Consider the following 17,500-nt stretch of genomic DNA (forward strand, 5'->3'; position numbering starts at 1 on the left):
TATAGTATACATCTTTATAAACAATGGAAAAATAAAATAATAAGATGTTTTTATTAAGAATTTTTGTTTAATGACACAAACTTTGTTTTGTCATGTTATTTCAATTACTTTCTTTTCAATCATTAGGTCTACCTTGTAAAGACATGAGAGGACGTCATAAAAACCAAAAGCATGCTTTTTCTGTTGAAAACATTGATATGATAGTGCAGCATATCAAGTCATTTCGAGGACAATCTTCTCATTATGCTAGAACAAAATCTACCAGACTTTACCTTCCAGAAAACTTAAATATTTTTAAAATGTACTGCATGTTTAAAGAAAAGTATCCTTTAGAAAAGTGTTCCTATGAAAGTTATCATAAAATTTTTAATTCAAAGTTTAACATTTCATTTGGATATCCTAGAAAGGACACCTGTTCATTTTGTGATTTAACAAAGAAAAAAATAGTTGCAATAGATTGTCAAGTACCTATTGACTCACTTGCTGCTAATAATTTGTTAAGAAACAAAAATGCTTTGAATGGATCTCTTGAACTTCATCAGAGAAAAGCTGAAATGTTTTACCAAAGAAAAAGAACAGCACGTTTACAAGCTCAGCAAACTTTAGACTGTACAGCAATCTGCTTTGATTTTCAAAAAAATCTGAAATGCCCAAACATTTCAACTCAAGATGTATACTACTCCAGGCAACTGTCATTTTACTCTTTCAACATTCACATACTTTCTACTCAAAAAGTATATTTTTATTGCTATGGTGAAACTTTATTGCTATGGTGTTTTATTGCTATGGTGTTTTTATTGCTATGGTGAAACTGTAGGCAACAAAGGCTCTGATGATGTATGTTCTATTCTTCATGATTTTTTTAATTGTTGTTTGCCTAAAAATGTAAAGCATATGAAATTGTTTTGTGATTCCTGTTCAGGACAAAATAAAAACTGGACAGTTTTGCGTTTCTTTTATTATCTAGTTCATATGATAGAAAGGTTAGACAGCATAACAGTTTCATATCCTATTAGAGGTCATTCCTACATGGAATGTGACAGAGATATGGCTATTATTAATCAAAAGTTCAACATTATAAATATGACATTCAACATTATAAATATGACACAAGAAAAGTTTCTGAAGTTTACAGAGTTTTTAAAGCCAAGCTTTTTAGTTGTTTGTCCATTTAAGACACGTTCACTCAGAGAAGTTGAAATATCAAAGGCTAATTCTGACTTAATTATGTTTAGGGAAAACTGGAGTGGTATATTTAGTTCTATGCCTGTTACATCCCGTAGGTCTAGATCATGTTCTGGTTCAATAAGAGGGAGAAGATTGACCCGATCTAAACATGTCTTTGAAGTGCCTGATAAGCCAAAACAAGCATAAATAGCCCCTTTGCCACTTTCTTTTGAAAAATTCAAAGACTTATTAAAACTAAAAAAATGTATAAGTGAACAAAATAAGTCTTTCTATGATCACTTGCCATTTAATAACCTACTTGTCCATGAATCAGAACCAGAGTAAATCTCTGACTCAGAGCAAGAGAATGTCAAAAAATATTGTAAAACTGTTTAGAAATATTTTGTTGAAAATATAAATAACATTTATTTTTATTAAGGGTTTTTTCTCAATGGGGTGTTTGTCTGGGCTATAGAATTTTAAGGCAAAGTGATGGATTACAGACAATATGGTAGATGGGGTTGTGGAAACAATTTTTTGCATGGGTACTTTTTATAAAGTTTGTAAAAATTTGATGAGTTATTTGATTTGTATTATCTACTACTATGTACTTTTAACAAAATAAGTGCTCTAAAGGTTACAAGTTAATCTAGTTTACAAGCTGCTGAATTTACAACGGAAAAATCACAGATGTCCAAATTGAGTGTCTTGACTTCGAATGGACACTGTGAACAAATATTATTTGTAATTAGCAAAAAGACTGCATTTATATATTGTGTTTAGACTATAATGTCATAAAAAACACTTTGGAATGAATAGATTATCAATGAACTGATATCTGATGTCTCTAAACACAAAATTTCATTTTTCTCAAAATGAGAAAAATGTGACATCTATGGTTTTACCCGTGTGGTCTTCATATATATATATATATATATATATATAAATAGTATATATATTTAAATAGTATATGTTTATACAAAAAGTATATATATATATATATATATATATATATATATATATATATATATATATATATATATATATATATATATATATATAAATATATATATATATATATATATTTTTTTATTTGCATTGTTTTGCTTTTTTTTGTATTGTTGTGTAATTATGTAATGCTTATTAAAGCGATATTTTATTTTAAATGCTCTTAAGGTTTTTTTTTTAATTTTGCTCATGTAAGTAAAATTAATAAAAAACTTGTTATAAATCAAAACCTAAAAAATATTAATAAATTTGGATTATTAAAAAAAAAAAAAAAGTTTACATTTTGAATGAGCTTCATTTTGCTTGTTCAAACTGACTAATATTATTACTATAATCAATTAGTTATTATCACAGAGCTTGTAATGAAGCAAGCATGATCACTCGGCGCTTGTAAAATGCACCCCTAAACTGTTTTTTTAAACCTTCTAGTCACAATAAACAATACTTGTTCAGCTTATAACAAGAGTATAAAATCACGCTCGTCCTAAAGTTTGGGACAATATAAATAATAAATTGTTTTTTGAAAAATATTTTTAATAAAAATTTTTAGTAAGGTATAATATTATTGAGGCGGTATTTTCATTAATGGAATGTAAACTACTTGCACATGGAAACATGCAAATATAAAAATGTGCAAATAAAATAAGAACAGAAAACTAAAAAGTCATTATAAGAAAGTTATAACTGTAGAATAATTATATTTTTGTCAACGAACATCAACAAAGATTTATTTGCTTATTCATAATCCACCATGCGCTAAATAATAGCATTATGATGTTAGGAAACTAAAGAAGCTAGTCAAAATAAGAAATAATCCTGATTAAAAAGAGTGCAAAAGAAGTTTATTTGAATAAGAGATGAACTGATAATGATCAGGGGTGTGGTGGCTGTAAAATGCACATGCAGGATTTTATTAAAAAAGCCTATATATGCTAAATTTTACTATATATGTTTGATGTAAAGGCCCATACATGTCCGGCGCTTGTCCGGTAAAAAATGACATCTATCTTTCATTTTGTCCCATATTTTGTGTGCATTTATTTTATAGTTATTTTAGTTGTTTCAAAATAATAATACATTTCAGTAGTGTATATAAACTTCAGTTTTTGAACTTTTTATTTTTTATACAAAACAGAAAATGAAGCTATGTTAACAAAATACGTCACTTTTGAGCTAATTCATTTTTTCAAAGATGCCTAAATAAGAAATTTTTTTCTAATATATTAGTCCAGTTTTTATCATTTATATAAAAACGTTGCAATTAATTAATAATTTAAATATATATTTCGTTATTAGTTTTATTTTTTGTATAATGGTTTTTATAAATTTAAAGCAAATATTTTTACTTTTAAAACCCCTTTTAAATTCATTTTATATAAACTTTAACATAATAGTCTATTAATGCTTATAGAAACAAGTATTTTTTATTACACAATTATATTTAAGTTATGTTATGTAGCATTTGCTTTTGTGCCAATAGCAAATGCTACATAACAAATTTTTTCGCTATTAAAAGTGTTTTTAAAAGTAATCATAGAAAAAGTTTAAAAGATTTTTCAAAAAATATAAAACGTTTTTTAAAATATGCGTGATTAGGTTTATTTAAATATGTCATATTTATATAAAAATAATTATTTAAAATATTTTTTGATAATTATAATAAAATGCGTTTATTGTACACAATCATTACAATTAATTTTTTACTTTTATTTTTGAAAAAATCTTTGCTTCCTACAAGGCTGCAAGCAACCATTATTAGAGTTGGAAGTTACTGGAAGAGAAAGGATGAAGATTGTAGATTAAGATATTGAAAGACAACTTAAAAGATTGCAAATTATATGAATCAGGAAAGCGAGATGAAGGAAGTAAATTCCAAAGAACTGATGTTCAATTAAAAAAACTAGAGGAATAAGAGTTTTTGGAGCACTTAGGAACAGCCACAGTGAAAGGATGAGACTTAATTGAATAGCGAGTAACACAAGAAATAGTTTTAGTAGATGGCACAAGAGATGCTTGCTCTTTAGAGCAGTGCCCATTATAGTATTTATAGAAAAGAGAAACAGAAGCAACATTACAACGATGTGATAATGGTTGGAGGTTGGCAGCAAGAGCAGGTCCAACTATGTTTACAATGCGTTTTTGCATCATGTCTAAAAGAGAAAGGGCATCATTAGAAGATCCACCATAGATATGGCAATACTGTATTTATTGAAGTAATAAGTAAACATAATTATTTATGTATTTAATAAATTTATATTAATTTACAAAGCATTTCGCTTAGTATAGTATTTTTAAAAAACGTGATATAAAAATATTTTCCCTTTCCAATTTTAATTTTTTGAGCTTTTTTCTTTTTCTTTAAGATTTTCTTTCTTTATAAAATTATATTTTAAATTTTTTTTTTACTTTCAGCGCATTTTTGAAACGCCTTAAGTTGTTAAAACAAACTGCCGTGTTCAAGTTGAAATAATAAAATATTTTAGGTGTGGTTTAAAATGCCATTCGATCATAATCATATTATGATTTTCATATCACATTATTCTAAAAGAATAAATATTTCTTGTGACTATGGTTCGATCACATTTCTTTAAGTTTAACCTGACATGTCCTCCAAACTTGAGTATTTAATGAACAAATTGTTCGGAACAAAAAAGTTTGCTATTTTGAGCCCTGTTTATATATATATATATATATATATATATATATATATATATATATATATATATATATATATATATATATAGATATAGATATATATATATATATATATATATATATATATATATATATATATATATATATATATATATATATATATATAGATATAGATATAGATATAGATATATATATAAATATTTGTTAAGAAAATATATATAAATATATGTATATATATACAAATATATATATATATATATATATATATATATATATATATATATATATATATATATATATATATATATATATGTATACACATGCATACACATACATACATACATACATACATACATACATACAAACATACATACATGTTTAAAATATCACTATAAAACTCACTATATTCAAATAAATGGTCAATACATACCAATAAGTTGAAGTTTATAATACAAACCAACAAGTTGAGTTTTGTAATACTTCAAAACTAAAAATGGTAACACTACGCTGCAGTGACCACATTTTTGTTTTAGTTTCCTTAAAATAAAACTTTGCCGTCTAGTTATTGCAATCAAATACGATTTTTATTTTATTGCCATTAACACAAAATTATAGAATAGCCATTAACTCAAAATTTTATTATATTAAAAGTTGTATTAAATTATATATTAAATGATTAAAAAATTTTTTTTTTTTTTTTAAAAGTGAGAAATTGTTTTTATAGATGGTTTATGCTTTTGTTTATTTCTGCATTTTAACTAGCATTTTTTCAAAGCATAATCACGCCACAGTGCTTATACCTTGAACATAAAAAGTTTTTATATTGTAGTTTTATTTAGCAGTTACTTAATTGAAAAGTATTTCATATTTTTCTGAAAATGCTACTTAGTTGCTTTTTATTTTAAAAATAAATAGATTTTTTTCAGTATGTCAAAAAAAAAAAAAAATTGCTAAAAGGCCCATACTTGGATAAAAAAGTGCTAAAAGGCCCATATTTAAATAAAAAAATAAAAAAACCCTATGCGGGAATCCTGCATGGTCTCTGGGGCCACCACGCTCCTAATGATGATTCAGATTACTATATGACAACAGCAACAACATCGATTACAAATCGAATTCTTGATAACGACGATGAAATAACCAGTGCTGATGAAGACATGACTGACGAATTTTTAATATTCAGTTTCGAAAATGAAGAAATGAAAAGACCATTGACAACTGCTTGGGGAAAATCTGTTATTTAACTTATAATAAATAGTTTTAAAGAAGAAGAATTTCAAACTATTCTTTTGTTATTATCTAATAATTTTTTGACAATTAAAAAAACATTTTTTAAATTAGAAATTATTAGAAAGGAAATTTAATAATCATTAATTAATTTCAATAAGAAAATAAAATCAATTATCCTAAAAATTCAAAAAAAATAAAAATTCTAAAGCTTAGCTAACATTAAATCCTCCGTTTTTAATTTAATTTTTAATTATCAGAAACACTAAATCATAGATAAAGTTTTAATTTCTACATTTGCATACTATTTCAATATTTTACTTAAATTACACATTTTATCAAGTAATTAATATCTGCAATCAAAAGTGTGTTTACTTAAATGTTTACATTTGTCAAAAAAACAACATTTGAGTTTGATTTTTCAAAAAACAAAAATTAACATTTTTATCGTTTAAGATGAAAACTCATTATACAAATATATATAATATATGACTTTATTATAATATATATAATATATGACTTTAATATTATTTAATATATATCAAGAAATAAAAACGGTTAACCGTTAGTTAAGTTACTGCCTAATATTTTTAAATATCAAAACAAAAAAAGCAAAAAATTAAATCATTTAATTATTTTTCAATGCTAAATCAATAAGACCTTGCACTTACGTTTTTGTTTGGTCTTGTTTTTTTTTTACCATAAAAAAGTTAAAAATAATTGCGATCTGGCGCAAACAATATACAAGAGGTTGTGAAGTATAAAAATCTACTTTGTTAAAGTAGTGTCACGAGTGTGCTGTTGTATTGTAAACATTTTTTTAACAAAAGAACGATGTATAACCAATAAAAAGCTTTTTATGAGCACAGTCTTCAGCAATTTTCAAATTTTACAATCGCTCTAGTCAACATTATCTTGAGCGCGCATAATTACTCTCAATGACAACATATTATAATTTTATGAGCATGGTTTAGTTTATTTGGTTACAAACACTTTTAGCAATTTTCTTCATCACAACCCCTGTATTACTATTTTTATCATTTTTTTTACTGATATGTTGTGTTACTAGCTATTTACTATTAGTACTTTTGTAAGTTTCATGAAAAATATTACATCTTATTTTGAAATATTTAATATTGTTTGGCAAAACGATAATTAAAAATAATAAAAAATTTGATTCATAAACATAAGACTTTATAGGGTTGGTTTGAAATGCTTTTGGTTAATTTTATGTATGTTTAGAATTTAAATAAGTTTAAATTTTAGTAATGATGGTGTTCAGTGTGTTGCAATATGTTTAGGCATAAAAATGACTTGTAATTGTAATTAAAACTGAGTTCTAATTCAATTAAGATTAGATTTTTCAGCCAAATTTAATTATTAAATCTACATAAATATTATTCTTACATTTTTACTATAGATATGGATGAATTAAGTATCGAAAATATGATAAATGAGTTAAAGAAAATAAAAATATTAGCAGCATGTGCATTTGGAAAGGTATATTTTTTTGTTTGTTGATAAATTTTACTTCAATAATGTTCTATAAAACTGACAAGTAATTTTTTAGAGAAGCTTTTTATTTACAGGTGAGCGACCAAAATTTCATTCAACAACATATTAGATACATTACATGCTAATTATCTTGCAACAGCAATTCAACAGCACTAAAGGCATTGCACCACACATTTTACACCATATACCATATACACCATACACTACCATACAATCTAGCAATTTTCAAATCCTAAATTTTGTGATACAATGCATTTGTAATTTTAAATCCTTCTTAAAAAAGATAGAATGGCTGAAAACCCTTGGCACAAGAGATGCTAGCTTTTTAGAATAGCGTCCATTATAGTATTTATAGAAAAGAGAAAGAAAAGCAACATTACGACAATGCGTTGGAACATAAGTGAAACTTCCTAAACATAACTCAGTTGTTATGTTTAGGAAGTTTCACATTGCACCTAATGTTGGAGCAGTTCCTTTGCACTTTATGTTGGAGTTATGTTTTTAAAAATCCCAAATCTCACAATTATTTCAATCAGACATAGTTAATATGGGTTGAAATTCAAAATCTATAATCTCCTTGAATCATTGTTAATTAAATCTTCAATGTTCAAGTAAATCTCACTACTGTGTAAATATTACAATGACATTTACATTGGTTATTTAATATTTGTTATTTGTTATCAAATATTAATTAATAAAATTTCAACAAATCAATTTTTTAACATATTCTTATGTTAAATTATTTTCACATATTTCTATGGTAATTCTTTTCACTCAAATTATTAAAGTAATATTTAAAATAAATATATTATTATAAATAATTATAAATAATTTAATTTAATTATTAAATAAATAAACGTAATCTCAATAATTAATTCTTTTTACTCAAATTTAATTATTAAATTAATAAATGTAATCCCAATAAAAAGTTGAGGTTAACAAAGATTAAAACTTAAAACAGAAGTCTTAAAACGGAAATATTACGGAAAAATAATAAACACTTATTTACCTATTGATAATAAATGAACAAATAAATTGAATACTAAAAATTTGCTCAATTATTTTAATAACATTTATGGAATATGTTCAAGTGTTAAATCATGTGACTGATTGACTTAATATTTAAACTGGATATTTAAACTAACCTTAATAGTGAAAGGGATCCCAAACCTCCTACCAAGAAAAACTAACTTTTTTATTTTAGTCTAAGTTCGCTATCTCTGTTTTGTTGTAGACCAAAAAGTCAGCATAATAATAACAATATCAATAGCATAATAATAACAATAACAACAGCATAACAATAACAAACTTGATAATTTATTTAAGCATGTTTTTTTTCTAGAACTTTCAGTACATGATGTCATTGATTTTTTTGTTATGTAAAAATATTGTTAATGTAGATTAACAAATGTAGAGCCTACAACAAAACGAAGAAGGCAAGCTTCGACTAAAATAAAAAATTAGTTTCTCTTGGTGTGCATTTATTATTATTTTTTAATCAAAAAAATTTAGCCCAAGCATTTTTTTATCATTCTCTATAATATGAGCACAACATGTCTCAGAGGTTTAGGACCCCTTTAATAATTTTTTTGGGACTAAAAACTCTTTTTTGCTATCGTAATTCTTTATGTACTAGTTTGAATCCAAATAGTTATCAAGGCGTTTTATGCAAGGTCAAGTATCCAAAGATATTTGTAGGTGTATATATATAGATGCATAAATACATACATACATACATACATACATACATACATACATACATACATACATACATACATACATACATACATACATACTTACATACATACATACATACATACATACATACATACATACATACATACATACATACAAAAATACGTACATACATACATATATACATACATATATACATACATACATACATACATACATACATACATACATACATACATACATACATACATACATACATACATATACATACATATACATACAAATACCTACATATACATATATATACATACATTAATACATACATACATACATACATACATACATACATACATACATACATACATACATACATACATACATACATACATACATGCATGCATACATACATACATACATAAATACATACATACATACATATACATACATATACATACAAATACATACATATACATATATATGAAGACCTCAGTGGAAAAACCGGCGTTGTCACATTTAAAAAGTATTGAGAAACTATTTATTGATCATTAATAAAAGTCTTTATTTAAAGCAAATGAAACTAAGCAATTTAAAAAAATTTATATTATAATTTATATTATAATTTAATTATTTATATTATAATTATTTTATTTAAAATTTATTCAAAACAAAACATTTTGTAACTTTTTATAGAAAAAATTTTTTTTCTTTGCTTTAAATAAAGACATTTATTAATGATCAACAAATACTTTCTCAATACTTTTTAAATGTGACAATGCCGGTTTTTCCACTGAGGTCTTCATATACATACATACACATACATAAATACATAGATACATACATACATACATACATACATACATACATACATACATAGATACATACATACATACATACATACATACATACATACATACATACATACATACATATACATACATACATATACATACATATACATACAAATACATACATATACATATATATACATACATATATATACATAAATTCATAAATATTTTTTAGGCCTCTTTTTGATCAATTTCACAATTTATTGTGAAATTGGTGATGAAACTTTTTAATACAGATTGAAATGTCTTGCCAAACCACAATTATTTTAGGGAACTTTTTAAATTTTATTATATTTACCTTTTTTCTGCAGACTCCCATATAAAAAGGTGTACTGGTTTCGAAATTATAACGTTGTTGTGGCTTCCAGGCTTTCTATTCATTATATTTAGCATCACTTATTTAAAGTTTTCATCACAGTATTTTTAGAACAGTTTATACAATCAATTTGAGAGGATTTTCCAATCAAACCTAAAAATTGCATCCCACATATTTTGCTGTTTTCTTGCCATTTTGACTAATAAAATTTTAAAATAAATATTTTAACTGAAATATTAATACCTAATTATTTTTCATTAAGATATTATTATGTTCCATTTTTTTTACCATTCTAATTATAACAAATTAAAATGTCAATTTTACTTAACCTAACCTATATGTGTATATATATATTATTATAAATATTATATTAAATATATTATGTGGTAGTGGTGTAGTGGTAGAGCGCTTGCCTCATAAGCGAGATGTTCTGAGTTAGATCCCCACCACATCCCTGTTAGTACCACGCTCAACTTTTTTCTCCGCGCAGCGGCCTTGTCTATTGAGGTTTTTGTTTTGGAGTTATAGAGTTAAGAAAGGGTTGGAACCACTCAAAGTAGCCTCCTTAACTGTAGTGGCCCTCTCGGCCTTGGGGAGGTGAATAATTAAAAAATGTATATTATATTTATTTATATAAAAATATATATTTATATAATTATTTATATAAAAAAATATTTAAGTTAGTTTATTTATAAATTGAGAGTCTATGTTTTTGTGCAATAAAATCAGTCTTTTGGTTCTATTTTAGGTCCATCTTTGCAAAAGTGAATATATAGGCAAAAATTTAGTCATGAAATGTATTGAGACTGACAACATTGATAATAATGTTGAAGCAAAACAAGCAGTTGAAGATTTTAAACACGAAATTTTACTTTTTAAAGAATTAAACCATGAACGAATCGTGAAATACTATGGTACTACTTACACTAATACAACAATCTCAATTGTAATGGAATTCATGGAAGGGGTAATAAAATGTACTATGTATTTTTGATTGTTTTTTAAACATTAATTTTATTTTTTTATTTTGATTATCTTTAAATTATGGAAAGTTTATGTAAGAAATATAAACTTAAGGATAAAAAAAAGTATTCCCTGGCTGTTGTGACCTTGGGGAAGTGAATACAGTAAAAAAAAGATATTAAGTAAAAATTTAAATATAATATAATTATATTTATATATTTCTGACTTAATTTTATATTTATATATTTAATAATACTTATTGTAATTATTACTTTTTCAAATTTTAATTTTTTATAATTTTACTTTTGATCAACTTCTGATTTTCTGCAGCATTTTTTTCATTATTGTTGATGCATTCGATATTAGTTGAATTCAGTGTCATTAACATTTTTTATGTTATCCTTTCTCAATTGCTAAAATGTCCTAAAATATGTGTGCAGAATATGAAAATGAGCAGCAATGCAATTGGTTCAATTTTCTGAAAATATTTTATTGATTTACAAGATCTGTATGAGATTTTGTCTTTTGATTTTTTGTGTCTTTTTAATTGTTTGTTTATGCGACACAATAGTCACAAAAAGTGACCAGCGTAGCTGTCCAGTTACTTAGACCTGGGAGATGTGAATATAGAAGAAGATTGTAGATGACGTCATTGAATAAAAAGTAAAAATAATAAGAAAATTTAAAATGAGTGGTAAGACTTTTGTGCAGGTGAAGAACGAAGTTAGATGCACGAGGGGCAGGGGAGAAACAATGAACACTCTAGTCACTGTGTGTGGATCATATGTAACAAAGAACAAATATTTGATATACTGAATTTAGTGACTGTTGATGTCTTCAGGTGTAATGGTTTAGTACATTAGTATGTATCGTTTGGTCGTCTTGTATGGTCTCATTACGTTTTTGTTTACTTTCATATCAGGTGAATAGAAAGCTAAACACACTCACTCCTTGAGCTTATGGGCTAGCACATCAGAGCGAGACTTAAGACCTACAGAATGGATTTCAATTGATCAAATTCAAAAGAGCTACTGCTCCGTGCTGGTGCGGAATGATGTGCTATGGAGTGAGATTTTAGATCCGAGCACATAGTCAGCGAGCGCTGATCCGATGTGTCAGCATAGCCATTAGGTTATTGAGCGCCGTAACCACATCTAGCGCGATAGCCTAATTTCTGTTTTATCGTTGTGGTGTACATTGGAAAAAGTTGGGGCTCACAAGCCACAAAGAATAAATTTGTTTGTTTATGTGACACAATGCTCGCAAAAAGTGACCAACGGAGCCATCCAGTTATGTAGACCTGGGAGATGTGAATATAGAAGTTGATTGTAGATGATATCATTGGGTAAGAATCAAGAATGAATGTAAAGACTATTTTGTAGGAGGAATAAAACTATGGGGGTTACAAGGATGGGTTGAACAATAACTCACACTCTTGTCATCTTAAGCAATTGATAAAACAATGGTCTATGAGTGAACAAGTATGTATAAATCCCAAGGTGTATTGATGGCTATCATGACTAAAAATGTCATACAATATAAAATGATAATGTAGAATAAGTAAATAAAAAAATGGCAATAAATAATGGTACAGGCAATATAAAAAGAAAAAACAAAATATGTGTGATCTGCAAGGTTCGAACTCTGAATCTCCAGATTATGACGCAACGCGCTAACCACTACGTTATATTGTTGATATATATATGCGAAAAAAATGTTTGTTAAGTTCGTATAATTAATGTTCGAAACAGTAAAAAATATGAAAGTGACAACTATCTGTGTATAAGCAGAATATTTAAATATCGTATTTAAAATAAATATATAATAAAAAGCCACTAAAGCATAAAAATATATGGGTACAAGAGGTAAAAATAGAGGTAAAAAAATGTTGGTGCCATGATAATCAATGACAATCAGAGTTAAGTAGTAGATAATCATGATCCCCCTCCTCAGGAATGCATTGTGATCACCAACGGCGTTTTGGAGAGCCCGAGACCTGCACTAATGCCACTCGTCAGGGATGTGTCCTTGCAACAGATCTCACTGCTTGTACTCTATGTCATGCTAGTCAATATTGCAATATAATAGGACTACACTACAAAAGCCAAAAATCCCAATTCCTATCCCAGTTTTTAATACAGCTCCAACATTCTTAGAAATCTCATGAGGGTGGTAAGGGATGCGCGTGGTGTGAATATAAACGAATACGTAAATTCATATAAATATCATGTGCACTTACACCAGAAGAGACAAATGTGTACACATGCATGTATGAGTATGTATTAAGATAAACAATTTTAATGTGTAGAAATAACTCAAAGCAAATAGAAAATAGTAATGAATAATTATGAGTAACTTACCGTTTCTTTTATGGCTGAAATGTGTCTTATAAATATATGAAGTAAATACCACTCATAAACATCGAAACTAAGAACGTTTGTGGTATGTATAAAAGTAGTTAGTAGAAAATGTGGTAGAAAATGTGGTAACTCCAATAGTATGAGAAATATAAATCTTGCCTGATAAGTAGAGACAATAGCTATCACACAAAACAGACTCAGATAAATTAAAAAATGATTAGCCAGAGATAAAAAAAATACAGACATATAATCAGTAGGCAGAGAGTAGTGAAAAAATAAACATATGAGACAATAAATGCGATTTTTTACTAATGGCTTATTACTAGGGCTGAGCTGTTACCATTTTTTTACCATTTTACCGGTAAATTTTTTTTACCAATCTACCGGTAAATTTTGATGGTAAATGGTAAAAATTAAGAAAAAAGTGTTTTAAGCTTTTTCTGCCCTTTTAATTATTCATATCAAAACAAACAAATTTTGAACTTTTTAATTAATTTTTCCATTACAAATGGCGTCTGATGCCACTTGATGCATCTTATGAATTAAAAGAAAGTGCTAGTGTTTAATTTTTTTATTCATTTTTTATTCAATTTTATTCAATCATTTTTATTCAATACTATTATTTATTTAGTCAAGTAATACTTTAGTCAATCAGCTGACACACATAAAATAATTACAGTTATCATATAAAAATGTCTGGAGTATGGAAACATTATGAGATCGTTCTGGAAGTGTTTGCAAGATATGTGCGAAAAAAACTCAGTTAACAGGATCCACAACAGGAATGTGGTACCATCTTGGTCAAAAATTTGGGATAAAAAAGCCCCAGGACAAGAAAGAAACAAGAAAACCTCCAGCCAAAACAGCCCCCGAAATCTCAACATTTTTTCAGAAGGAGTCAATTGGTGAAGTTCTTTCAAAACAGGCAGCCTTGGGCCAATTTAGTTTTTATGCTTTAACCAAAAGCACATTCATTCAGTCGGCAATGACAGAAAAAGGCTATGATTTCCAAAAAAACCACAAATAAGCCATTCAGCTGGTGAAAAACTATTCTTCCATTGTTAAAGCTGAGTTGAAAAATCAAATAAACTCATTGTTGTTGAACGGAGAACGTTTTTCCATCACTCTGGATGAATACACATCCCTGAAAAACCGAAGATTTCTCAACGTCAACATTCACCAGAAGAACAAACACTGGAACCTTAGACTCACACGTGTTTCCGAATCTTTCTCTGCAGAAAAAGCAGCAGAAATTGTCTCAGAGAGAGTGGAAGAATTTGGACTGAACTTGGCTGATTGCAATGTTTGTTCTGTCACTGACGGGGCTTCAATGATGATCAAGTTTGGAAAAATTGTTCCTACCGAACATCAAACTTGCTACACTCATGGGGTTCATCTGGCCATTCAGGAAGTTTCGTACGAAAAAAATCAGAGCAACAATTACGACGAGGAAAAAGTGGAGAGCAACAATGACAAGGAGGAAGATTCAGATTCGGACAACGAAGAAAATTCCAGATTAATTGATAACGAAATCAATGAAAGCATTTCTCTCCCAAAGTTCAAAGTTCATTTCCAGTCTGTCGTCATCAAAGTTCAGAAGATTGTCAAGTTGATCAGGAAATCTCCAGTCAAAAATGATGTGCTCCAAGAAGAAGTTAAAAAACACCACGGCTGAGAAGTTGCTCTCATTTTGGACTGTCGAACAAGATGGAACAGCCTCTTGGCAATGATTCAACAGTTTCTAAAAATCAAGGAACGAATTGGAGTTGTTCTTGCAGACATTTCTCCAAGTCTCATTTGCACAAAGCAAGAGTTGGACATCTTGACCGACATTGTTGATGCCCTTGAACCAGTCAAATTGGCAGCTGAAGCTCTTTGTAGGAAAAATGCCACCCTGTTGACAGCAGAGGAAATCTTCAAGTTTCTGATCAATAAATTGAATCAGAAAAAATCCAGCTTTTGCATCAGAATGAAAGATGCTGTCTTAAAGCGATTTACAGAGAGGAGACAAAGCAACTTGGTCAGTCTGTACAAATATTTGTCTGTCCAGACTGCCTTCACGAAATTGAAGAGCATGAAATTTTCAACATGATTTCTAAGACTGTTCTTCAGAAAACTGCAAAGTCATTGCTTTCAAGGCTTTTCCCCACAAAAGACATTGAAATCCTGGATCAAGTAGAGAGAGGCAAAGGACAAAAAGAAGCTGAAGAACAACTTTCGCTCCAGGAAGAGTTGGAAGAGGCCATCAAACATTCAGCCAAAAAGCAGAGATATAACTCAAATGATGAGTTTAAGGCCATTTCAAAAGAAATGATGGTCTTTGAAGCCATCAGCAAAAGAACTTCAAATCTTGAGCTGTTATTCAATGCTCTGGAAACTATCTCTCCCACAAGTGTTGAATCGGAGAAAGCATTTTCTGCTGCTGGACTATTTGTCACAAAAATTCGATCCAGAATGAGTGATGGCGTACTTGACACTTTGTGCTACCTTAAAGCCCATTTTTTGTTAAAAAAATAAATCCTAAAAATCGCAGTTTTTGTGTTTTATTCATAGCTATGTCTAAATTATGTTAAGGAGTCAAAAAAGCATGTTATTTCATAAGAATTTCTATTTTTTAAATTTACCATTTTATTACCATTTACTGGTAAATTCCTTTATTTTTACCAATTTACCGGTAAATTTAAAACTCAGCAAAAGCTCAACCCTACTTATAACCACTGAAAAATGTAATGTTTAAAAACAATATTGTTGACAATACGACCTAACGAACATTAGTGAACACTGTATAGTGCAATCCACAACAAACTAAATTAGTGACGTCAGGTCAAGAAAACTAGATAAAAACAAAAAAACCTTATGAGATCGTGATATGTCTAAACTTATCTAGTAGTATAGTTCAGTTCATTCCAACCAAAAATACATCTGTTATAAAAATACACTATTAACGGGTGATGCGAAAGTTATCGGACAAATCCTAATTTCATTATTTGAGTATAATAATTAGTTTTTGTGGTTTTTGCGTAGGCATAAACGTTCTATAAAATATAAACTTTATTATTTGAAACACAATTATTTAAAATGAGGTTAAATGCAGCTGAACGAGAATCTTTTCGAAAGCGAATAAAAATGTTTTTTGTAAATAAACCTAATATTAAAAAAAAAAAAAATCGTAAATCATTTTGAAAAGGAAGGATTTGCTCGAAGTACAATATATGATAACCTAAAAAGACTTGAAACTGTTCAATCGTTTTCTGATAGAAAACACCCTGATCGTCCGACATCCTGGACTAGAGAAAAGCCGAATTAATGAGACTTGTCAACAATCGAAAAGGAATCGGTCAGAGAAAAGGTATTAAATTTGGTATAAATCAATCAACAATTGGTCGTCAGTTAAAAAAAATGAATATTAAATATAAAAAACGTGAAAAGACTCCAAAATATACTATAGAACAACAAATAAAGGCAAAGAAAAGAAGCAGGAAACTAGTTAACCAACTCTATAACACAAAATTCTGGATACTACACAAACAACAAAAAGACATGCCCAGAAAGTGTTCGTTTTGCTTCTTTCAAACCAACTTGGGTTTGTAAATCTAATTAATAAACTGAAGACAGAACTCAGGCTAATATGTAAATTTACAGATTGCTTTTATGCAAAATGATATTTACAAATGACACTTTTAGAGCTCCTTTGTTTTAAAAGCAGTACACCAAATGCATCAGTGTCAAAAACTTTGTGCTAAGCA

General features: G+C 27.7%; 1 protein-coding gene across 2 annotated transcripts in view; it reads left to right on the forward strand.

The window, feature by feature from the left end:
* LOC136076662 (mitogen-activated protein kinase kinase kinase 2-like) overlaps positions 1–17,500 on the forward strand; it is a 105,251-nt gene that overhangs the window by 54,488 nt on the left and 33,263 nt on the right. For both annotated transcript variants that reach the window (XM_065789988.1, XM_065789989.1), the window contains exons 5-6: positions 7,478–7,557; positions 11,180–11,398. In XM_065789988.1, coding sequence (XP_065646060.1) covers positions 7,478–7,557; positions 11,180–11,398 — 299 coding nt within the window. The remainder of the gene's footprint in view (positions 1–7,477; positions 7,558–11,179; positions 11,399–17,500) is intronic.

The sequence above is a fragment of the Hydra vulgaris genome, chromosome 02 (genome assembly GCF_038396675.1).
Source record: "Hydra vulgaris chromosome 02, alternate assembly HydraT2T_AEP".
NCBI classification, from domain to species: domain Eukaryota; kingdom Metazoa; phylum Cnidaria; class Hydrozoa; order Anthoathecata; family Hydridae; genus Hydra; species Hydra vulgaris.